This window comes from Puma concolor, chromosome F2 (genome assembly GCF_028749965.1).
Source record: "Puma concolor isolate L17-30 chromosome F2, mPumCon1.1.hap2, whole genome shotgun sequence".
Taxonomy (NCBI): Eukaryota; Metazoa; Chordata; class Mammalia; order Carnivora; family Felidae; genus Puma; species Puma concolor.
In genome coordinates this window covers 79,678,704-79,704,145 of record NC_141684.1, presented here as the reverse complement: position 1 = coordinate 79,704,145, position 25,442 = coordinate 79,678,704, and the positions used below count along the sequence as shown (strand labels likewise).

Sequence of the window (25,442 nt, the reverse complement as noted above, 5' to 3'; positions counted from 1 at the left end):
CAGTGATTCATCACTTACATATAATACCCGGTGCTCATCCCGACAAGTGCCCTCCTTAATGCTCATCACCCATTTAACCCATCCCCCCACCCAACTCCCCTCCAGCAACCCTCAGTTTGTTCTCTGTATTTAAGAGTCTCTTATGGTTTACCTACTTCTCTGTTTTTACCTGATTTTTCCTTCCCTTTCCCCATGTTCATCTGTTGTGTTTCTTACACAAATATATGATTTCACTCATATGTGGAATTTAAGAAAGGCTTTCTAATATAGTCCAAAGGTTAAATAAAATAAAAGAGAGGATATGTAAATTTAACTACCTGTTTTTTTTTTTATTTTAGATAAAGAGAGAGTGCAAGCAGGGGAGAGGGCAGAGGGGAGAGAAAAAAATCTTATGCAGGCTCCATGCATGCGCACCACGGAGCCCAACACGGGATTCGATCCCATACAACCCTAGCATCATGGCCCAAGCTGAAATCAGGAGTCAGTCACTCAACCAACTGAGCCACCTAGGCACTCCTAACTACCTAAAATTTAACATAAAAACTTTGATATTACAAACAACAAACATCTTAAGTAAAGTTAAAAGACAAATGAAAAACCAGGAGAATATATTTGTAGCATACATTACATATAAAGGATTACTCTCTCTAGAATAAAAACAGTTAACATGAACACAGAGAGTGAAATCCTGATATAAAAATGGGCGATGTACATGAACAGACAGTCTACAGGAAAAGATATCTAAGTGGCTTTTAAACATATGAAACGTTTTAACTTGACTCACATTATGAGAATGAAAATTAAAATTATATATCATTTCTTACCCATCAGATCAGCAAAAAATCAAATTCAAAAGCTTGATGGCTATGATCTAGATGAGTCTACAGTGAAGTAGATAATCTCATGCATTGCTATTGACAGTGTAAATTGCCCTGCAATAAAAGCCATTAAGAATATCCAACAAGACCATATATATAAGTTTCACTCCATAAATAGGAGATAATGTATGAGCGACTTCATTGTTTTATTATGGCATAATATTTCATAGGAAAATATCGGACAAAACTTTAATGCCTATTGATAGGAGACTGGATGAATACACTACTGTAAACCCACACAATGGAGTGCAATGGTGCCATAGAAATACTTCCGTGAAGACTTTGGTGAACTATTGTGCAATGATTTCCAGAATATGCTATCAAATGACAAAAGGCAAGATACGTCACCTTTTGTGTAAGACAGAAAGTGAAATAAGATACATATAGACCTTTTTTGCTGTGTTTATATATTAGTTAGATACATATTTGCATATTACTACAAAACAAATGTGGGGAAGATAAACCTGAAACTAGTCGAATAGTTGGTGTAGGGTGTGATGCTAACAGGGTAGAAAAGATAAAGGTAGGAATGAGATTTAATATATCTTTTCTTTTTTTTTTTAATTTTTTTTTAACATTTATTTATTTTTGAGACAGAGAGAGACAGAGCATGAACAGGGGAGGGTCAGAGAGAGGGAGACACAGAATCTGAAACAGGCTCCAGGCTCTGAGCTGTCAGCACAGAGCCTGACGCAGGGCTCGAACTCACGGACCGTGAGATCATGACCTGAGCCAAAGTTGGACGCTTAACCGACTGAGCCACCCAGGCACCCCTAATATATCTTTTCTTAATATACTTTTGACTTTTGAGACATGTGCATATTATGACAAACAAGACTTCTTTCAAAACCTAAAAATGAATGTAAACAGAAACAAATGAACTTAACTATACAGCAAACAGAAAACACACACAGAGGAAAGAATAGGTTTGAGTAACTTTTAAATACAGTGTGCTGACTGTACTGTCTCAATGATACAAAAGACAAAAAAAAAAGAGTTACAGAGTTATCACACACTGAACTTAGCATGTTGGTTGTGATGTGGTATTTGGTATCGATAATTCTGAAACTACGGTGAGTGATATGTAGAATATAGCAGATGAGTAAATACATTCCTATTTTTGGAAACCAGTAGGTCTCATGACGGAAGAAGAATATGTAAACGTGTAATGGAGGAGAATGAAGAAAAAAACCTGTGATGTAGGATCTGAACTAACAGTATCAGTATAAACCCATGACTATGCAAATATGTGTGTAGCTATACATTTAAAGGCCCCTACTTTTGTTTTTCTAAATATTATTTGCCATTTAAAAGAACCACAATTCCTAGGCTATTTCTAGATCTCTGGCAGAAAAGTTAAAAGTAAGCTTGGACCACTTTGGACCAGAAAGCAAAGAAATATTCAAAGATTAATGGGAACATGTCAGAAGAACGAAGTAGCTGTTCAAAGGGTTCCGATGATCAAATCTGGAATAATTTGGGCATCAAAAAGTAATGACAGCAGCAGATTATAACACAATGAACAGGAAAAAAATACCTGAGTGCATAATGATCCTAAAATTAATTGGGAAAGAAACTCTTCTTACAGAAGAATGCCAACCAATAAAACAGAAGGATGGTAGGCAGAAATTACTATTTGGCAATCCCCAACATAATAGTTGATTCAGGGAGGGTTACCAATGGATTCCAAACCAGTGGATGAAAACTGTTGGAGAGCTCCAAGTATCACCCATGGGATACTTATTAAAAGGGAAACTATCCTTTCAGGGGAAATATCACCCACATGACACCTGTTACAAAGGGAAAGTGTCTTTACAATGGAAACATCTGGTGAAAACACCACCTTAGCCAAGTAATCAAACTTAGCAGTACTACAGTTGATCATGAAGAAATAATAAAACAAGTTCAGATTATGATCCATCCTACAAAATAACAGGCTTGAATTCTTAAGATATATAAATGTTTGGGGAAAAAAAAGTGAGGTGAGGGTTCTGGATTAAAGGATACAGAAGAGACATGATAACCTGACACTTGATGGGTCTTGGGTTGAGAGGAAAAGCTACGTATAAATGAAATTTGAGGGGCATTGGGAAAAACTGAATATAGACTCTACATCAGATAATATTATTGACTCAAAATTAAATTTCTTAGGTATAAGATATTGCAGTTATGTAAGAAAATGTCCTTGTTCTTAGGAGACGCATAAAAATTATGGAAGATGAAGTATCATATCTGCAACTTATTTGGAAGCATTTCAGTCAGTTAGAACAAATACATAAATACATGAATACGTATATACACACATAGATGTGTGCATATAAAAAGAGAGAGAAATGCAAATGTAGCAAAATGTTAACAACTGGAAAATTTATGTAGAAGGTACACAGGTAATCGTTGTATTATTCTTTCGAGTTTGGGGCAAATTTGAAAATTTTCAAATTAAAAAGTTGGGGGATATGTTAATAAAAACTTAGAAAGGTGAAGTAACTCACCAAATTTCATAAGATTATTTGGAGGACCAGAAACAATACCCACTTCCGACATTCTCCCCAGCTTTCTCTTTACTCTGCCATTTGAGGAAGGCTTTCTCCCAGAAGAATGCAAGCAAACCAGAGGGGATCAGCACTGGACTGAGATCGTGTGTTTCAGTCGTGTTATTTAAATAATAGCATGCATTTATTTTATCTCCGTGGTATAGCATAACGTTTGTCCATGGTGTTTATCAATTACTGTTGTTCCTCTGGGTCTCAATTATCTTTCTTATAAGAATAATTGAGTTGTCCACTTGAGTAATCCATTTGAGTTATCCATAATTTAATTTGGGCCTGCTTCCCAAATGTGTTATTCTTATCAGTTTCATCTGGAAACTAGAAAGCTCAAACAGGCCGGTGAGTCACAGAGTCCTGACACACTGCTCTGCAGACAGTAAAATCCAGGGTCTTTGGATAACAGATTCCTGGTCTTACCCTCTAGCCCTTAGGGCCCAGCAATATATAATGTTTCCAGATTCCTTTTTCAATAACCTATTACCAAGCTCTGTATTTAGTAACAACAACAACAACAACAACGCCAGCTCTTTTCCAGAAAACTCTTTTACAATTATAGGAGCAGTGTGGCTGGAATTTGTTTTAAACATCAAGGAAACAGAGAATCTCCCATTGCAATTAGTGCAAAGGTGACCCAAGGAAACAAAATCACCAGATGCTTGATTTCACTTTGTATTGTATATTGATATAAAAAGCCACGCGGTCAAAATTGTTAATCCTCTTTCATGAAAATTTAAACTTTATTTTTAAAGCTTTTTTTCCCTTATTTTCCTTTGTCCTTATAACAAATTGGTAACATTGTGGCTATATTACTGTCATTACCTCTAGAAGACGGGAATGAGCTGTCTCTTGCAAGAGGCCATTCAACTGCCTCCTACTGGATTCTGGTGGTCTCCTTGTGATTCTAGCCATATAATTCTTTTTTGTAATTAAGTTTTTAATATTAAGTCCAGTATAGTTAACATGCAGTGTTATATTAGTTTCAGGTGTACAATATAGTAATCCAACAATTCTATACATCATTACGCAGTGCTCATCATGACACATGTACCTGAATCCATTTCGTGTATTTTGACCCATCTCCCCACCCACCTCCCCTCTGACATGCTTTATGTTAAATGAGTTCCTCAGTTAACACTTTTTTTCCAACAAGAACATTTTTTACTTGAAGCATATTTCAGAATATATGGTTCTAGAAGATAGAGAGGGAGGACTTAAGATGGCAGAGGAGTAGGCGGACCCTATGTTTGCCTCACCCCTCAAACACAGCCAGATAAATACCAAATCATTTTGGACACCCAAGAAATGTGAGTAGTGAGAGAACAAACTGGGAGGGAGAGAAATGGCCACACTGTGGAAGGCAGACGGTGTGGAGAGTTGATTTGGGGGAGGGAACCATGATCAAGGAGAGAGGAGTGAGAGAGAAAGAGAGTGAGAAAGAGAGAAAGCAGCATGCAGGGGACAGCACAAGAAAAACCCTTCCTCAAAACCACTGACCGGGAAACGGAGAGGGGCTGACTACCACAACTTTTTATAAGCAGCAGAGCTGAAAGTCTGAAGTTTTAATGTTTATTTATTTTGAGACAGAGAGAGACAGAGCATGAACGGGGGAGGGTCAGAGAGAGAGGGAGACACAGAATCTGAAGCAGGCTCTAGGCTCCGAGCTGTCGGCACAGAGCCCAATGTGAGGCTCAAACTCACAGACTGGGAAATCATGACCTGAGCCGAAGTCGGAAGCTCAACCAACTGAGCCACCCAGATGCCCCTGAAAGTCTGAAGTTTTAGAAGTCCACCCCATCTCCAGGGTCATGCCTGGCAGGCTTAGCAGTCCTGTGGGAAAGGAGGGCAGAGGCTTAATAGTGAAGAGCATGGTCTGAGGATCCCCTGGGTCGCAAGGGGACAAACAGTTCCCCTTCTTGGAGTGCACTGGGGAGACGTGGCATAGCCTCTCCAGGGACAAAAGAGCCGGTGGCCACCCACATGCTGCCCTGTTCAGTAGCATAGGATCAGAGACGCCTGCTGCACGCAACAAACCTTGGTCCCAACTTTGTCTGTGCTTTACCATAAACTCTAAACTGCTAAACTTTGGACTTTTGAAACACAACAATGTGCCTGCCTGGAAGGCAGATAGCTGGGACACAAACATGGTGAAAGCAGGGATCTGACAAAAGCCAGGGACACACTCTTCTGTAAGGGATTCCTAAACAGTGGTGGGTGAGCACTCCCCTCTCCAGCGATGAGAGAGTAGGGTGGCGCCACCAGCACCAACCAACTTCAGTGAGCAACACAGCACCCCCAGGGGAATATGGAGCCACTTACACCAAACCCCACCCCCCTGTGTCCTGTAGATGTGTCTTTCCTAAACAAGTTCCCCTGAGAACCAGTGCAGCAGGCCCCTCCCCCCAGAAGACCAGCACAAACCCCTCCCATGCACCAAGTCTAGTGATCACAGATTGCTGCAGAGCTTCAGCTTTATGGGAAATAGGATCCAGCCTCTTTTAACAATCAGACCAAAACACACCTACTTAAAGCTTGAAAAACAGTGGAAAAGGTCTAAATTCTTCCCTCTGCAGGCAAGGGGAAACCCTGCAGAGGACTGACCCGAGGGAAGGAGCAGCCAAAACGCAACAGCAGAGTGCACACTCTCATAGACTTCCTGAAGCACCAGGTCCAAGATAGTATAAAACCTCTTCTTAATACAGCCATCACTCTAAGGAGCAGCAATGTAACAGACTTTCCTAACACACACACACACACACACACACACACACACACACACACAGTGACCTAGACAAAATGACAAGATGGAGAAATTCACTCAAAAAGAAAGAACAGGAAGAAGTCATGGCCAGGTATTTAATCAAAACAGACAGAAGTAAGATATGTGAACCAGAATTTAAAACAATCATAAGGATAGTATCTGGGCTTGAGAAAAGCATAGAAAACACTAGAGAATCCCTTACTGCAGAGATCAAAGACCTAAAAACTAGTCAAGCCAAAAAAAAAAAAAAAATGCTATAACCGAGATGCAAAACTGACTGGATGCAATGATAACAAGGATGGGCAAAGTAGAGGAATGAATCAGTGATATAAAAGACAAAATTATGGAAAATAATGAGGCTGAAAAGAAAAGGGAAATTAAAGTATTGGATCATGAATTTAGACTTAAGGAACCCAGCAACTTCTTAAAACATGATAAGATTTCTTATCATAGGAGTCTGAGAAGAGGAAGAGAGAGAGAGGCAGAAGGATTATTTTAGTATATTATACCTGAAAACTTCCTTACTCTGGGGAACAGAACAGATACCGAAATCCAAGAGGCACAGAGATCTCCCATCAAACTCAGCAAAAGCTAGCCGACACCAAGAAATATAGTCAAATTCACAAGATACATAGACAAGGAAAGAATCCTCAAACCAGCAAGGGAAAAAAGTCTTTAACCTACAAGGGAAGATAAATCAGGTTCACAGCAGATATGTCCACAGAAAGTTGGCAGCCCAGAAGGGAATGGCATAATATATTCAACAGCAGCTACTATCACCCTCAATGAGGAAAAACTGAGAGCTTTTCCTCTATGGTCAAGAACAAGACAGGGATGGCCACTCTCACCATTGTTATTTAACATAGTACTGGAAGTCTTAGCCTCAGCAAGCAGACAACAACAACATCAACAAAAATCAAAGCCATCCAAATCAGCAAGGAAGAAGTCAAACTTGCATTATTTGCAGATAACATGATACTCTATGTAGAAAACATGAAAAACTCCACCAAAAAAAATTGCTAGAACTAATACATGAATCCAGCAAAGTCACAGGATTTAAAATCAATGTACAGAAATCTGTTGCATCTTTATACACCAATAATGAAACCACAGAAAAAGAAATCAAGGAATCAACCCCACTTACAACTGCACCAAAACAAGAAGATAATTGAGAACAAACCTAACCAAAGAGGCAAAAGATCTGTACTCTGAAAACTCTAAGTTACTGGTGAAAAACTGAAGAAGACACAAAGAAATGGAAAACAATCCAAACTCACGCACTGGAAGAACAAATATTTTAAAATGTGTATGCTACCCAAAGCAGTCTGTACATTTAATGCAATTCCTATCAAAATACCACCAGTATTTTTAAAAGAGCTAGAACAAATAATCCTAAAATTTGAATGGAACCACAAAAGACCCCAAATAGCCAAAGGTCACTAATTTGTTCCTCTGCTTTTTCCACCCTGCTATTTATTGCATCTTCATTGTTCCAAATGAACATCTTCATGTTCCAAATCCCATTTATTGCATTCTTCATCTTTGAATGATTCTTTTTTAATTATTTTATACTTTATCTCTGTGGTAAGGGTCTCCCTGATGTCTTCTATTCTTTTCTCAAGCCCAGTGAGTATCCTTATGATTGTTGCTTTAAATTCTCTACCAGGCATGTGACTTCTATTTGTTTCACTTAGACCTCTGGCCTTGGACTTTTCTGTTCTTTAATTTGGGATAAATTCCTCCATCTTGGCATTTTGTCTAAGTCTCTGCATTCTTCTGTGTGCCAGAAAAGCCAGTAATGTCTCATGCTCCTGAAAGTAGTACCCTTATGAAGAAGAGGTCATATAGTGCCCAGGGCCTGATGCTTCAGCAAAGGTCCCTCATGTGGGTTGTGTGTGTTCTGCTGTTGTGTTGCGGCTGTTCTATCCTTCAGGCCAGTCGTCTGCAGTCTCGTTGCCTGCTGTGGCAGCATTTGGTCCATGGCCTGAATGTGGCAAGCTTTAACTAGGTGTGCTCTGGTCTGCTTGTGAAATGAGACCTGACAGCAACTCCACCAGAGCTGAGGCCCTGCAGAACTCTCTGATCGGGAGACGTGGTGGGAACAGGGGTTTGTGCTGGTCTTCTGGGGGGAGGAGCCTACTGCCCTGGGACTGCGGCAAGCTTGATGGAGAAGGGCAGTCCTTTCAGGGCAGGTAGGGAGTGGTGCTTAGTGTAAGGAAGGCAAGCAGCCAGGATGGCTCAGCACTGCCTCTGTGATGCAGTGGCTCTGTGTTTATGCTGGTGTGCAGGGGAGGGAGCTGGTGCTGGCCAGCTCCCCTGGTCCCAGAGAGGTATATCTCCATGAATGCTTCCTCCCAGGGACACTCACAAGATGAGCAAATAATCTCCCCCACTGTGTGCTCCAGGCATTCTTCAGATTGCTGTTTCAATGCTCTCTGTTTCTAGGATGTTTGCCTGCATTCTCTCCAGGAACAGGGCAGCGTGCTCTGGGCTCTATCCCAGCCAAGCCTGCTGTCCTTTAAAACGCCAGGCTTTAAGACCTACTGGTTGCAAGAACTCACAAAATGCAGCCCCTCTCATTTTCCAGACCAATGGCGTTGGGGCAACGTTTTCTTTGTGCATTCCCCTAGGTGCTTCTCTCTTTCTCTTCCTTCTTTACAACCACATCTAGCTGTAGAATTCTAACTGTGCTAGCTTACAGGAATGTAGTTTGTTCTATATTTAATTATGCATAACTTTAAGTTTACTAGGACTTGATAGGTTAGTACATTTAATCTGTCCATCTTTTTTTTTTCCCAATAGTTTCTGCCTCTTCTTAACACTCTTCTTAACACTATTTCTGTCTCCTCTTAATACTAGACTCTTATTATACACAATTTTGAAAATACAGAAAAGTAAAAAGAAGATAAGACACTGTGTACAATCTCCCCATCAAAATAGTTTACTTATGGCTATCAATTTATGGTGAATATTTTAATGACCTCTTAAGTATACTTGATATTTTTGTATATAAAAATGAAAATACTCATATAAACACCACACAAATCAAGAAACTGAACATCTCCAACATCACAGAAACCTCCCTCATGCCTTGCTTGTCAATAAACCTCAGCTTCTAGCAAGATGGAAAGTTTGCATTTCGTTTGACCTGGTTTTGAACTTTTTATAAATGGAATCATAACATGTGTATTCCCTCTTTTGTGTCTGGTATCCTTCTCCCAACATTTCATTCACAAGATTTATCTGTGTTGTTGCAGGTGGTTGTAATGCATTCTTTTTATTTGCTCTCTAGTATTCCATTGTGTGAATTTACTGCAATTTACTTATGGATAATTTGGCTTTTCTCCAGTTTTCAGTATTACAAATAATGTTTCTACCAAGTTCTCTTTTTTTAAGTTTATTTATTTTAGGAGAAAGAGAGTGAATGAGCACTGGAGGGGCAGAGAGAGAGAATCCCAAGCAGGCTCTGTGCTGTCAGCACAAAGCCCATTGGAGGCCTTGATCTCCGGAATCATGAGATCATGACCTGAGCTGAAATCAAAAGTTGAACACTTAGCCAACTGAGCCACCCAGGTGCCCCTCAACCAAGTTCTTATACATAACTTTTGAAATGTATGTATATTCCTCTCTGTGGATTATATGCTTAGATGTGCAATTTCTGAGTCATCAGATCTACGGGTATTTAGTTTTAGTGGATACTGCTAAACAGTGTTCTAAAATAACTGAGCCAATTTTCATCCTGGCAACTTATAAGAGGTCTATTGGCTCCATTATAATTGACTATTTTGAGTGCTTTTTGTTGTAATGGAGGTGTGAGGAACCCCATCGTGATCTTATGTTGCATTTCCGTGACAGCAAAGAATGCCGAATATACATTTTCATGAGTTTATTGACCATTTGGAAATTATAATTTGTCAAATGCCTGTTCAAACATGTCATATATTTTTTTAGTTAGGGATTTTGCCTTTTATTTATTGATATGTAAGAGTTCTTGATGCAAATCCTTTATGGTATATACATTATTGTAAACATCCAGCCTGTCGCTTCTCTTTTTACTCATAAAAGTGTCTTTAGTAAGCTGAAGTTCTTAATTTTAATGAAATCGAATTTATCAGTCATTTTCTTCACTGTTTTCTTTTCGTATACTCTGAAAATCTTTGTCCAAAGGGTATAAAGATTCTTTTCTATGCTATCTCCTAGAATCCTTGTTACTTTTACCTTTTATATGATCTATGATCCATCTGGAATTCATTATTGTACACATGGCAAAGTAGTGAAATGGGGTTAAAATATTTTTCATCGTGGTTATTCAAATAACTGCACTATTTACTAGAAAATTTTCATTTTCACACTTCAATGCAGTACGTATTTGTGACAGCTCAGGTGACCATTTACATGTGGGTCTGTTTCTGGACTCCTCACTCTGTTTCATTTGTTTCTTTGCCATTGAAACAATCCCACACTTTTATTTCTCTTATTTACAATAAAGCTTGACATCCAGTTTAAATCTTTCTACAATATCTTTCTTTAATACTTGATGAACTATTCGTGTCGAATCAGCTTATAAACTTCCGCAAAAGAGCCTGCTGATATTTGACTGGGGTTGCATTGAACCTATAAATCAGGTTGAAAAGAAGTGATATCATACCAATATCAAGTCTTTGAATTCATAATCATGATACTGTAGTCATTTATTTCAGATTTCTTTCATTTCTCCCAGTAATCTGTTGTTTTCTCAGAGAGTTATGGCCTTTGTTACATTTATTCCTACTTACCAAAATGTTTAATGTTATTGCAAAATGTATCAGTTAAAAATTTTCATTTCTGAGATGGTTGTTGCTAGAATATAGAAATACACTTTATTCTTTACATCACCAAAATGAGTCATTAATTTTAGTAGCCCATCTGAATATTTTGTATTTCATGTGTACACAAAAATGACACAGGTAAATATTACCATTTTAATTATTTTTTCTAATCCTCATCACTTTTTATTCTTAACTTGCCTTATGGTAAAAAATACTGCCTCCAAAATAATGTTGAATGTCAATTTTACAAATGAGTATTCATGTCTCATTCCACATTTTTGGAGGAAAGTGTTTACTATTTGTTAAGTAGAATGTTTATTACTGATTTTTAGTGGATATACTCTACCAAATTAAGGAAGTTCCCTTCCATCCATAACTTGCTATGAGATTTTTTTTAAATCCGTAAGTTAAGTTTTATGAGACGTTTTCTGCTTTTACTGAAATTATATGACTTTTCTACCTGTATTATAATAATGTTGATTTTTGTGTGTTAAACCAAACTTGAATTCCTGGAATAGACCTAACTTGGTCATCATCTTTTTCATGCATTGGTAGAATCATTTGCTAACATTGTATTTAATATCTTCATGTTTATATACTTGAGAGAAATTCACTAAAAATGTTTCTGCATTTTGCTGTGAAGATTATGCTGGCTTTATAAAATAAGTTGAAAAGTACTTTCTGTCTCTATTCTCTGGCAAGGTTTGCGTCACAATTAGTTTAATTAAAAATATATATTTTAAGTAATTCTTTGCTGAAGCTATCTGAGCCTGGGGTTTTCTTTTGAGAAAGGATTCTTTTTTAAAAAATGTTGATTGATTGATTGATTGCCTGATAGAGAGCATGAGTGGGGGAGGGGCAGAGAGAGCCAAGAGAGAATCCAAAGCAGGCTCTGCACTATCAGCACAAAGCCCAACAGGGGTCTCAGACTCATGAACCATGAGATCATGACCTGAGCCAAAATTAAGAGTTGGAATCTTAACCAAGTAAGCCACCTGCGTGCCACTGGGAAAGGATTTTAATGGTTTTGTCTCTTTGTGTGAAATTTAACACTTTTAATAGGATTCTCCTCTGTATCAGTTTAAGTATTTTAGGACCAATTTATCCCATTAAATCTAACATTTCAAATATAGTGGCATAAAGTTGTTCATACTAATCTCTCCTTGTCTGTCTAAATGACTATAGGATGTGAATGATGACCTCTTTTCCATTCCTGATATTGTTAAGTTGTGCCTCTTCTCTCTTTAGTTGTTTACTCTAACTACCAGCTCTCATATAATTGATTTAAAAGACAAAAAGACTTTGGGCATTTCTAAAGAGCAAGTTTTGGCTTGTGAAAATTATCATTTATATAATGTTTCATTGATCTCTGGGTTTCTTGTTTAATTTATTTTCTTCTATCTTTAGTTTGTTTTCTGTTCTTTTTCTAGCTTCTTGAGATGGATGTTTAACAATTTATTTTTATTTTTTTTGCTTTTCTAAAACATGCATTTAAGCCTATGAATTTCCCTCTAAGCTTTCCTATAGCTGTATATTTCAGGTTTTCATGTCTCCTATTTTCATTTTTACTGAGTTCAAAATATATTTTCTTTTTTTTTTACTTTTATTTTAACCAAGAGTTATTTAGAAGAGTGTTGCTTAATCTCCAAACTATTGGTATTTTCTAGATGAACTGGATTTTTAGTTGAATTTTGCTTAAATTCACTATAATCAAGGCACATATTTTATATGATTGTAATGCTTTCAAATATATTGAAACTTGCTTTACGACACAGAATATGGTCATTTTTATAAATGTTTCATGTGCACCTGAAAAGAATATTTATTTTACAGTTGTGTACAGTGTCTCATATATGTTAGGTAAATTTGGTTAGTTATCTGTTAACAGCTTTTATATACTTATTCATTTTTGTCTTTTAGTGAAGTTTTTAAAAAATCCTACATACACATGGCTATTTCTATTTTTCCTTTTATATCTGTTAATTTTAGCTTTATAAATTTTATAGGTACACACAGTTTTTGTATTATATTTTCCTGTTGAATTGGCCTTTTATCCAGGATGAAATCTACTCTGTTAGATATTAGTATAATAAAAACTGCTTTCTTTGGTAGGCTTCAACTTCTGACCTTTATGTGCCCTTATATTTGTTTCTTTGGAACAAAATATAGTTGAGTTTACTTCCTTTTTTAATCCAGTCTGACAAAAAATTTAGTCAAAAATTTAATTAAAAAACTGGGGCGCCTGGGTGGCGCAGTCGGTTAAGCGTCCGACTTCAGCCAGGTCACGATCTCGCGGTCCGTGAGTTCGAGCCCCGCGTCGGGCTCTGGGCTGATGGCTCAGAGCCTGGAGCCTGTTTCCGATTCTGTGTCTCCCTCTCTCTCTGCCCCTCCCCCGTTCATGCTCTGTCTCTCTCTATCCCAAAAATAAATAAACATTGAAAAAAAAAAAAAAACTTAATCCATTTATGTTATATGCAATCACTGATGTATTTGTGTTTTTAAATACACCATCTTTCAATTTCTTTTTTTTAGGTTTGTTTATTTATTTTGAGAGTCACCGAGAGTGTGAGAGGAAGAAGGGCAGAAAGAGAGAGAAAGAGACAGAATCCCAAGCAGGCTCCATGCTATCAGCACAGAGCCCAATGCAGGGCTCGATATCATGAACCATGATATCATGACCTAAGCCAAAAGGCAAGAGCCAGATGCTTAACTGACTGAGCCACCCAGGTGCCCCATTTCTCTCTTTCTCATGTCTGCTCTTTGTTCCTTTTGCCTTTCTTGCCTTCTCTGGCTTAATCAAATACTTTTTATTATTTGAATTGTCTCTCATTAACTTAAGTATACATTCCTTATTATTCTTGTAGTGGTTGCCCCAGAAATTACAACAGATATACTGACCTAATTTTTTTAAAATTTTTTTTTTTCGTTTTTCTTTATTTTTGAGACAGAGAGAGACAGAGCATGAACAGGGGAGGGGCAGAGAGAGAGGGAGACACAGAATCCGAAGCAGGCTCCAGGCTCTGAGCAGTCAGCCCAGAGCCGGACGCGGGGCTCGAACTCACGGACGGTGAGATCATGACCTGAGCCGAAGTCAGAGGCTTAACCGACCGAGCCACCCAGGCGCCCCTATACTGACCTAATTAAAGCCTACCTTTAATTGATAATTTTAGCACGTTCTTAACAAAGAAAACATCTGAAAGCACTTTAATTGCACTTAACCTCCTCCTACATCTTGTGCTATTGTCATGATGCCTTTTAATTCTACATATGTTAAATGAACATTACTATGAGAAATAAACAATAATTTAAAGTTAGTCAAAGGTTTTACCCTTTATGTGCTCTTCATTGCTTCCTACACTTGCATTTCCACTTTGGATCCTTCTCTTTTTGCCTGAGGGGAAAAACAATTTGCAGGCCTACTGACTGCAAATTATCTCAGCTTTTATGTGTCTGCAAATGTCTTTTTTTTTTTTTTTTTTACCTTCATTGTTAAAGGCCAGTTTCCCTGTGAATAGAATTCAAGTCTTTCCATTTTTTTTTTCAGCAAAATGCCTTTCCATTGTTTTTAACTTTCACCATTTCCATGGTTATTTCTTGGAAGATAATATACATTTACCTAGAAATATTTTTTAAATGACCCCTTTGTTTTTGGTTTTCAGCATATACTACCATGCGACTGAGTGTAGTTCTCTGTGTATTTAGCCTACATGTATCATAAGGCTTCTTGAATCTCTGGGTTGGTGTCTTTTGTTCCGGGGGAACACTGGTGTTTCAAAATCTTCAAATACTGCCTCTGTCCCATTTTCTTTATCATCTCTGTCTGTGACTCCAATTACATGTAGATATTTTTGTCATGTCCCAGTCTTTTACTCTCTTTCTTGTGTTTTCCATCTTTTTTTCCCCCAAGGTGCTTCTATCTGGGTAATTTTAATGGCCTGTCTTTCAGGATGCTGATTCTCCCTTCTGCCATATTCTCATCTATGACTAAAGCAAGCTACTCAACCCCCAAATGCAATGATCTGTTTAGTTCTAAGAAAACAGAATAATTTCCTCCTTTGGGTGAAAATTTCTTTCATTTAATATACTCCTTTAAATATGTCAATCCTAGTTATTTTAAGCTCTGTGTTTTGTAACTTCAAAATCTTAAACAAACGTAGCATTTTTAGCTACCTGCTTGTTCTTTTGGTTTTCCTGGCATGCCTGGACACCTTTCACTGAGTGCCAGACATGGTGTGTGAAAAATGGTAGAGGGTTTGGATCATGTTATACTTTTCCAGAGAAGGAGCGATTTGTTTTTAGGAGGCAGCAGAATACAGATGACCTTCACCAAGTCTAGGATGGTCCAGTGCTTCTAGGGCATAGCTCTTCAGGAGCACAAAATTAAAACCAGGGGTATTTATCAGGTGCTTTTTTCTGTGATGGGCCCTAAAGTCTTACTTTTATTTCTCGGGTATCTTGAAATGGCCGAAATCTCTGATCAGCTTTGATTAGTCTCAGGAGTTGCTTTCTCCTTGGCCTCTTGGTAACCTCTCCCCTATACGTTTGACTTCTAAGTCGGCAAGTGCCTCCATTGAAATGGCTGGCAAAATGTTCACCTCACTACGGGGCAACTGCCTTCTCTCAGGCGTCCCGGCCCTGTAGTGCTGGTTGTCACAGTGGTCTTCAATTGCAGCCTTTCTCTTCCCACTCCGGTGAGATCCCCATGAAATCTAGGCTACTGCCTGTCTCCTCTTCATCCCCAGGCCCTGCATCTTGAATCGGCAAATGACCAGAGAAGGAAAAGTCGCACCGAAGGTTTGAGTCAGCTCAGCCAGCCTCCTATCTTTCCCAGATGTTAGCTTCTCGAGTCCTGGCTGCCTTGGTTGTCTCTCAGACTTTCAAAGAGTTCCTTTTTGCGTTTTATTCGTACCTTTGAGATTTTTTTTTTTTTTTAATCTGGATCATTCATATGATACTAGCTAGACTGGCATAAAGCCATATGTTGTTATTTTTTCATCATAAAAAAGCAAGTTACAATGTAAACAAGCTACAGAGAGATCCAACCAAAGTCTTATTAGTAATAATTGATGGAAAGCCAAACCTTGTCCACAGGTTTCTATTATCCCAGAAATGAATGCCTTGTTTTAAATTCTCCTGCATACCTCCAACGAGAAAACTATGCTGATACTCACTGCAGGAAATTCTGTTCCCTTGCTACATCACAGAATAGCCACAAAAACAAATCAAATATCTTATTTTTTTTTTCAACGTTTATTTATTTTTGGGACAGAGAGAGACAGAGCATGAACGGGGGAGGGGCAGAGAGAGAGGGAGACACAGAACCGGAAACAGGCTCCAGGCTCTGAGCCATCAGCCCAGAGCCCGACGCGGGGCTCGAACTCACGGACCGAGAGATCGTGACCTGGCCGAAGTCGGACGCTTAACCAACTGCGCCACCCAGGCGCCCCTCAAATATCTTAACTAAAGTTATGGCTACTTACAGAGTAAAACCCTTGGCAAACCATTAAACATCAATCCTTCAAAGTCTTTTTTTTTTTTTTTTTTTTTTTTTTTTTAATTTTTTTCAACGTTTATTTATTTTGGGACAGAGAGAGACAGAGCATGAACGGGGGAGGGGCAGAGAGAGAGGGAGTCACAGAATCGAAAGCAGGCTCCAGGCTCTGAGCTATCAGCCCAGAGCCCGACGCAGGGCTCGAACTCACAGACCGCGAGATCGTGACCTGGCTGAAGTCGGACGCTTAACCGACTGCGCCACCCAGGCGCCCCAATCCTTCAAAGTCTTGAGAGGGAAAAAACAACAACATTATTACACCAGATTTTTAAATAAAAGCAAATAAATGAAATAGTGACTGTTGATTCATCAACACGGTAAAAAGCTCTCATAAAACGAAGCATAGTGAAGATTTCACATTACATAAAACATAAAATCAGACTTCATAATTATATCTTATTTGAGAAATATTTTATCAACGTTTATTTATTTTTGGGACAGAGAGAGACAGAGCATGAACGGGGGAGGGGGGGCAGAGAGAGAGGGAGACACAGAATCGGAAACAGGCTCCAGGCTCTGAGCCATCAGCCCAGAGCCTGATGCGGGGCTCGAACTCACGGACCGCGAGATCGTGACCTGGCTGAAGTCGGACGCTTAACCGACTGCGCCACCCAGGCGCCCCTTGAGAAATATTTTAAACATTGAGGTTTTCTTACAAAATTTGGTAGTTTGGTTGCTTAAAAAAACACACACACAACAAGGAACTCAGTAATTACACCAGCTAAAAGGTTTACTTTTCCCTCACTTTCATGAACATACTTGTAGTGTAAGTCCAACTCTGTTGGGTCCTCAGAACTCATTGAGCAATTGGGTCTTTATCACACTGGCCCTGCACAAGTTCTCTCCAATCCCAGAGTCTTTCAGTGCCCCATTTCTGACCTCACTTCTTTCTCTCTTGCACAACTTACTATTTAAGTAACCCATCATCTGTCATTTCAGCCTTCCTGAAAGCTATCATGTATAAGAAACCATTGGCTAACCAGCAGTTAATCAATCAAAGCGTGTGTGAATCCTGACTCTGCCCCTTTCTAGATGTGTGAATGTGGGTAAATGACATCACACTTATAAGCCTCAGTGTCCTCATCTGTAAAACAGAAATAACATCCACCATACAGGGCTGCAGCAGGGAATGGAACTAATGTACACAAGGCAAAGTATTCAATGTAATTAACACCACAAGTGATCGCTGTTCCAGTTTTGTTGTTAATAAAAGTATTTAGACACAAATTAATAAGTATGGCTTCTACCAAATGAAGAGGTGGACTGTTCATTAATAATTACAGTATTGTGTACTATAACTCCAAAATGTGGCCCAACAGTGATAGAGATCATTTTGCTACACTCCTCAAAAACCTTTTAAAGTGGCAACTACGTTGAAAGAAGAGGTTTGATAACATTTGGTAACATTAACAATCTGATAAATTAATAATATCTTTGCTTTTCTATCACCTCCATATCTCAGTAGATAATGGTGGAAGGCTTCAATGAGGATACTCCCCAAGTGTCAGACCCCCTGGAGATACTAGTTTTTTTTTTTTTTTTCAACGTTTATTTATTTTTGGGACAGAGAGAGACAGAGCATGAACGGGGGAGGGGCAGAGAGAGAGGGAGACACAGAATCGGAAACAGGCTCCAGGCTCTGAGCCATCAGCCCAGAGCCCGACGCGGGGCTCGAACTCCCGGACCGCGAGATCGTGACCTGGCTGAAGTCGGACGCTTAACCGACTGCGCCACCCAGGCGCCCCAAGGAGATACTAGTTAAAATGGAAATCTTTGGGTCCCTCCTGAAAAAAGTGTTAAATGAGAATCTTTGAGGGAGAGGGAGTCTTCACGTCCACAAGCTCTCTAGGAAACTTTTTTACGTATTTTGGTTTGAGAACAACTGCTTTATTGTTAAGTAAGGAATAACCCTTGTAGTCCTTACTTCCTTATGCTCTTACATCACCCCAAACAGAATTATCGTGATAAAGTATGTGTATTCAGGCATCAGTAATTGGAAAGAAGCCAGGTGGGAAAAGCACAAGTATAAAGTCATAATCTCAACCCTGAAGTTAGAAGGACTAGCTTGGCTGTGATACAGCGATAAATCCAGCCAAGCCGAAAACACTGTTAACTTGATTATGAAAATATTACGTCAAGAAGACTAACATACCCATGTAGTTCTAACGACACAAATAGTCCTAACTTCTACTGATTTCACCCTCTGGATTAAGTGCAGCATAAATAAATTTTAAATATAGAGCACTGTTAGTACATGTAAGCCCCCAGCATCACCTCTCCTAACATCTACTCTCTTCTATTATAGCAGTTGTCAATTTTTATTACATACGTTTTTATAGTTGGGTCTTTCTTTACTAACAGTCCATGAGGTCAGACCATCTGCTATACCATAGCAGGGTCCTGTGTATTTTAGTCTGGATCGAAAGCCAGCAAACTGGTAAGCTGGTCACAGATATAAATATCTGTTGAGTGAATAAAATACGGGTAATACACATTGAAATATTTTATTAGAGCTTAGCCATAAAGTTGTAACTTTTCCTCTAAATACATGATTTTTATATATATATTTATTTTGTATATATTTATAAATATATATATAGTATATACACATATAAATATATGCATATACATATATACATATTATATATACGTATATGTATATATACATACATGTATTATATATACATATATTATATATATATATTATATATATATATATATATATATAATATATATATATATATATATATATATCTTTTTTAAGCATAGACGAGAGACCAGACCCAGGCCTGGTCCTGTCTTTTTTTTAATGTTTATTTATTTATTTATTTTTGAGAGAGAGAGCACAAGTGAGAAAGGGTCAGAGAGAGAGACAGACAAACAGACACAGAATCTGAAGCAGGCTCCAGGCTCTGAGCTATAAGCACAGAGTCCAACGTGGGGGCTTGAGCTCACGAACCTTGAGATCATGACCTGAGCCGAAGTTGAAGCCTTGACTGACTGAGCCACCCAGGTGCCCCTAAATACATGATTTTAAAAATATTCAGAGTATTACAAACAAGGAGATGATCCAGTGGCATGTTGGTGAAAGCCAGAACTTTGGAGTCACAAGGTCATGAATTTTAATTCCATGTCTATTGCTTTGGATAGGGGACCCACAGACAAATTGTTTAACTACTCTTCCTCTCAGTTTCTTTGTCCATGAAGCTTTTCTAAACAAACAGAATACAAAGGACAATTAGATGAGTAGGAATATCTCCCAGATTCAGAAGGTAACAAAAACATAAGCAGTGGAAAGAAGCAGAGAATCTCTGATTATAAGAGTGCTAGCGAAACTTAATTCCCATCCATTCTGTTCTTTACTCTCAAAATGACTTTTCATGTCAAATTGCAATCCAACTAGCTCGTAATTTTACAAGCCTCACAGATAAGCGATAAGTACTCACAGAGTGTTCAAATTCTTAAGTTTCTTGAAGGCACTCCCAGGAATTTCTCGTATTCTGTTAAACCTCAAGTCTCTGGGAACATAAAAAGGAGGAAAAAGATTATAATATGCACATTCCAGTGGTGTTATTATTTCCAGAAGCTTGAAAATGAATTCTCCCTTTATAACCAAACACGGCACTAAAAGACCAAACCTAAGGCAGAATTAGGTACATTAGGCACTGATCAGTAGGGAAGTCTGTTGTTTCTGGCGACTTATGCATATCAGTGTGTATGCTAGTCCAAAGGTGCCGGGCAAGTGCAGCCAGTTACAGGGCTCTTCCCAGTGTTGAAGGCAGTTACCGCATTTCCTTTAGGTCATATTCCTATGACACCAAAACAAATTCTGTATATGGCAACATGCCAATTGAGCATAAGTACTTTGGAAAACATCGACAGATCAGATGTCACTTATCAACTCAACGTAACACCATTACGCGGGTTTAGGCAAAGTTATGAAACAGTTAACTTTTCTTCACAGTCCAGGAGTATGACAGCCTTCTACGGAAGTATTAAACCAAGTCAACAAAACAATTAGTTTAAGAAGACAACCAGCATTCTCATTCATCAGTTAATATATCGCTTTATGCAGCATGTAAATTATTGAGTGCCAAGTACGTGTCGCATACTGTGTTAAGTAACAAGGACACAAAATACGTGATTCCTACCGAGCAGGCACAGATGGGCCGAGGATGACAACCCAATAATTACATTACTTAGTATCTGAAGTATTGGTGGTTTGACAGAGCGACAAACAAAATGCTATGCACAGGAAGCCAACTTAAGGTACTGGTCTGCCTAGACCCACTCCCTGTGATTTGGGGGGAAGTGTCAACCAGGTGCCCTTCAGGAGGGTGTTTAAGGCCAGCCAACTGAAATCACCATCTCCTCGGACACCGTTTCTCCTGTGGGAAGCAGAGGACTCAGAATAAAGCAAGTTGGGGGCATTCAGGAGTGTCGCCTGGTGCTGAAGAAAAGAGAGTTATGCTCTTTGGGATCGGAGATTATGAACAAGGAGCACCTAGGGCTATTAGCGCCCAGACCGGCCAGAGACAAATCAGGCCAAAATGTGGGAGAAGAAAACAAAGCTATGCATCCAGCTATTCCCGAGACCAAATTTGCCTCCTTATTTTTTTGGTATCTAGGCAAGAAGCTGTCATTTGGTTAAGTTTATTTGAGCTGGTTTATATCACTCATGTAGGGAGCATAGTAGAAAGATGAAATAATTTGTTTGGAAGTGTGAGATCCAAGGGAAATCATAGCCGAAAGCTTTTACAGAGTATTAGTGTGTCAGGAAAACAAACAATCAGGAAGGAAGGAAGGAAGGAAGGAAGGAAGGAAGGAAGGAAGGAAGGAAGGAAGGAAGGAAGGAAGGAAGAATCTACTTCACCTCAATTAATTTCTCAACATAAAATTCTTCACCACCATAAAAAGTAGTTCTATTTTAGAATACTTGATATAAAAATCTTTATAAAATTACCTCTTAAATCCTATCATTTTATGTTTCTCTTGAGTTGATGTCGGAAGAATATGTACAATTTTTTTTAAGTTTATTTACTTTGAAAGAAAGAGAAAGAGAGAGGATGAATTGGGTAGGGGCAGAGAGAGATGGGGAGAGAATTCCGAGGCGGGGCTCCATCCCATGAACCGCGAGATCATGACCTGAGCCAAAGTCAAGAGTTGGACGCTTAACTGACTGACCCAGGCACCCCTATGTACAACTTTATAGGAGCTGTTTCAGTTAAATCCTGACACCAAGAAAGAAAAAATATGTGTGACATTTTTAAAAACACTTTCAACTAAAATAACTCATTGTGGGGGCGCCTGGGTGGTGCAGTCGGTTAAGCGTCCGACCTCAGCCAGGTCACGATCTCGCGGTCCGTGAGTTCGAGCCCCGCGTCGGGCTCTGGGCTGATGGCTCGGAGCCTGGAGCCTGTTTCCGATTCTGTGTCTCCCTCTCTCTCTGCCCCTCCCCCGTTCATGCTCTGTCTCTCTCTGTCCCAAAAATAAATAAACGTTGAAAAAAAAAAATTTAAAATAACTCATTGTGAATACACCTCTTTGTAAGACGGAACACAATGCTTAAATATCATACGTTGTCATTTGATGTGTCTGCTCTATATTTTTAAAAGAAGCTTTATAAATGATGTGAAATACTCACTATAAACACATAACAGATAAAGTTATATAAATGCAATTACCCTAGACCCATTGGTTTCCCTTCAAAACAGGAACTTTAAATTACAGAAAGGACTGTCCTCTCACACCAAACCATAAATCCTAATAGTACTCCCAAATTGAGCTTCTAACAATACAAGAAAGGAGTAAATATAAAAGGGTAAAACATTTTCCTTTTTTGGGGCTTTGAAAATTTTTACAAATTCAGAACAGCACAAATTAGAAAAGAATACTCTTTATTGCCCGTATTTAGAATCAACAGCTGTTTTCACTTGATATCGTTGGCTCTACTCATAATTCCACACATTTTTATTTTGATTACCCAAATCATATGTAAAAATATATTATGGGCAAAGTAAAAGTCTCTTTGAAGCACTATCTTAATTTTAGCTATGTCTCCTTCTTCCCACATGTAACCTCTCTTCTGAGAGTGATGCTCCTTTTCAAAAGACACACACACATATATAGGTATGTGAATAAATATAAGGTAAAATGTATACATATAAAAATATGAAAATAAACATAGGTAAATATAAAATATTTAGTGCTTTTAAATTTACAAAAATGTATCAAATTTTTTATAGTTTTTATTTTTATTTTTTTAATGTTTATTTTATTGTTGAGACAGAGACAGAGCGTGAGCAGGGGAAGGGCAGAGAGAGAGGGAGACACACAATCTGAAGCAGGTTCCAGGCTCCGAGCAGTCAGCACACAGCCTGATGCGGGGCTCGAACTCACGAACCGCGAGATCATGACCTGAGCCGAAGTCAGACGCCCAGCCGACTGAGCCCCCAGGCGCCTCAAATTTTTATAGTTTTTAAAACTCTCTTTTTCTCCCTCAACTGCATCTTTTCTAGATATTTACACATAAAGACCTAGATATTTATCCCTAACTGTCCTATAATACATCATCATGTCATTTCACAGTTCATTTATGTATTCTCTTACTAACAGCCATTTTGACTGTTTTCAAATTCTCACAATATTTACAAACAATATTTCTTTTTTTTAGGGTTTTTTTGTGTTTTTTTGCGGGTTTTTTTTTGGGGGGGGGGAAGAGGGGGAGGGGCAAAGAGAAAAGGAGAGAGAATCCCAAGCAGGCTCAGGGCTGTCAGTGCAGAGCCCCACGTGGGGCCCAATCTCATCAACCGTGAGATCATGACTTGAACCGAAATCAAGAGCCAGATGTTTAAAGGACTGAGCCACCTAGGCGCCCCCTACAAACAATATTTCAATAAACATTCATACATGTCTCCCTGTGCACGTGAAAAAATGTTTCTCTGGAACATATTTAGAATAGGATTGCTAGATCATGGGGTATACACAATGATACCAATTCCCAATTTATTTTCACTTAGATGCCATAGCAGTAATATAAGTAATTAAAAATAACGATAAAAGATGTTTGAACTAATCACCAAAATGCAAACCTAACTTTTCACTGGCTTGATTTGAAAGTCAAGGTGCTAGATGTGTTGGCTACCAAAATCCCTCCAGTCTTCACTAGCAGACAAAACTAAGGTCTCCTGCCACAAGAATTGTGTGGCGAGGTGTCCACTGTCCCAAGGGTTACTCGGGGAAGCGTGAGATACACCACCCACAGTTCTCACCACTCAGGCAGCCACAGGAAACCTCTTCCAGAGGAGCAAAGCACACTTAGAGCCCCAAGGATTTTCTCCACATTCACTTGAATTCCCATAAGACATATTCAAATGCACCAAAGTTAACATGTTCACACCTGTCGTTCTTTGCTAGTATATTCTACTACATAAACTTGTATAATTAGGTATGTTATAAACTAAAATTCTAAGCAAAGACTTCCCTTGATAATTTTAATTGCTGCCTTTTAAGATTGCTTACGGGGCATTGCACAATGAATTGCTTAAGGTAATATTTACCACATTTTTTTAAAGAGATTATACTAGAAGGTCATTTGAATTTAAATGATCACCAAATTTGGATTATTCTGCTCTCTGGGAAAGTAAATTTATCCGAAAACATAATTCATCTTCCCATACTGCCTCTATTTTGTTCAAGACGGGTCACTACAATTTCACCCACACAAAATCTGTCATTTATATCAAACTCCCCTTAGCATAACATGTGGCACATTTTCACCGTTTGCACAGAGTAAAAGTTGAATTATTATATATCCTGCACAATTTATCCCTTTATGATATATGTGATATTGATTAAATAATATTCAAAAAATAATCATTACTTAGCCCAATTTTCCTCCCACTCATCGTTCACTGCAATTCAATTTAGAGGCAGTTCTAGGAAAGGCACCGGTATGAAAGCTGAGCACATGTGCTTCCTGGCAGTGGTTAGACATGAGTCTGTCTGTCTGTCTCCCTGGCCCACCCCCGGCTCAAGCTGCTAAGGCTGGGAAGAAAGGTTTCATGATTCTTATGGTGAGAGATTTGGAGTCCGTGTTTCTAACCAACGAGACACGGGTTTTAGTTCAAATTCAGTCCAGAAGAGTCTTCTTCAAAAAGAGTTTTAAACGATTCCGCATCGTAGACAGCGGGCAGAGAACAAGCATGGACAGACAGCAACGTGAACTAGCCTCAAACAGATTAGCATAGCTCAAGATCCTGCTATTTAGTTCCTCCCGGGAATGAGGGGCACCACGCCCCCGTCAGCACCCATTACACACCCTCCGGGCAGGTTAGATGGGGTTCTACTGTGTCAGTGTGTGGAAAAGTCCAGAGAAAGACCTCACGGAGGGAGAGTGAAGCCAGACCTGGTGCAGATGCCAAGGTTCCCAGTATAGTTTATAAATGCCAAACACAGGGCATATTTTCTGTAAACGCTAAACAAGCAGGCCTTTAAACACAAAAAATAAAATTGGAATTGCCCACAGATGGTGGTCCAGTTGAAATCCTAAGATGAATGTGATGCTCTCGGAAAACACCATTAGACTGAATGCATAGGTCATCAGGAGATAAAATCAAAGTCTAAATTTGAGTTCCTTCTTGAAGGTGAGACCCAGGCTACACAGCTCTTCTGGTCCCGTCGTGGTGAGGGCCCTCCTAACAGTTCCCCGGGCTGGAGATGGTCTTCGGCTTTATTACAGCGGATGCCTGAGCTAAGGGGGCCCGTTCCTGCCACGAGAGCGAAGAATCTGGCCCTGAGAGAGCAAAACCTCAGGGAGCACCAACTTCACAGGCTGGTTTCTGTCTGAGTGTGCTACTTGTTTTCTCCTAAGTGAGAAATATGCATTCTGGCAGAAAG

The 25,442-nt window shown here is 38.9% G+C and overlaps 1 protein-coding gene across 6 annotated transcripts in view; it reads right to left on the bottom strand.

Annotated features, from left to right (window-relative positions):
• The window catches only part of PXDNL (peroxidasin like), a 429,117-nt gene that overhangs the window by 245,941 nt on the left and 157,734 nt on the right, over window positions 1-25,442 (bottom strand). For all 6 annotated transcript variants that reach the window (XR_015246688.1, XM_086695277.1, XM_086695273.1 and 3 more), the window contains exon 2: window positions 19,991-20,062. Coding sequence is in view for 5 of the 6 variants with exons in the window: in XM_086695277.1 (XP_086551403.1) it covers window positions 19,991-20,062 (72 nt within the window). In the remaining variant the exon portion in view is untranslated. The remainder of the gene's footprint in view (window positions 1-19,990; window positions 20,063-25,442) is intronic.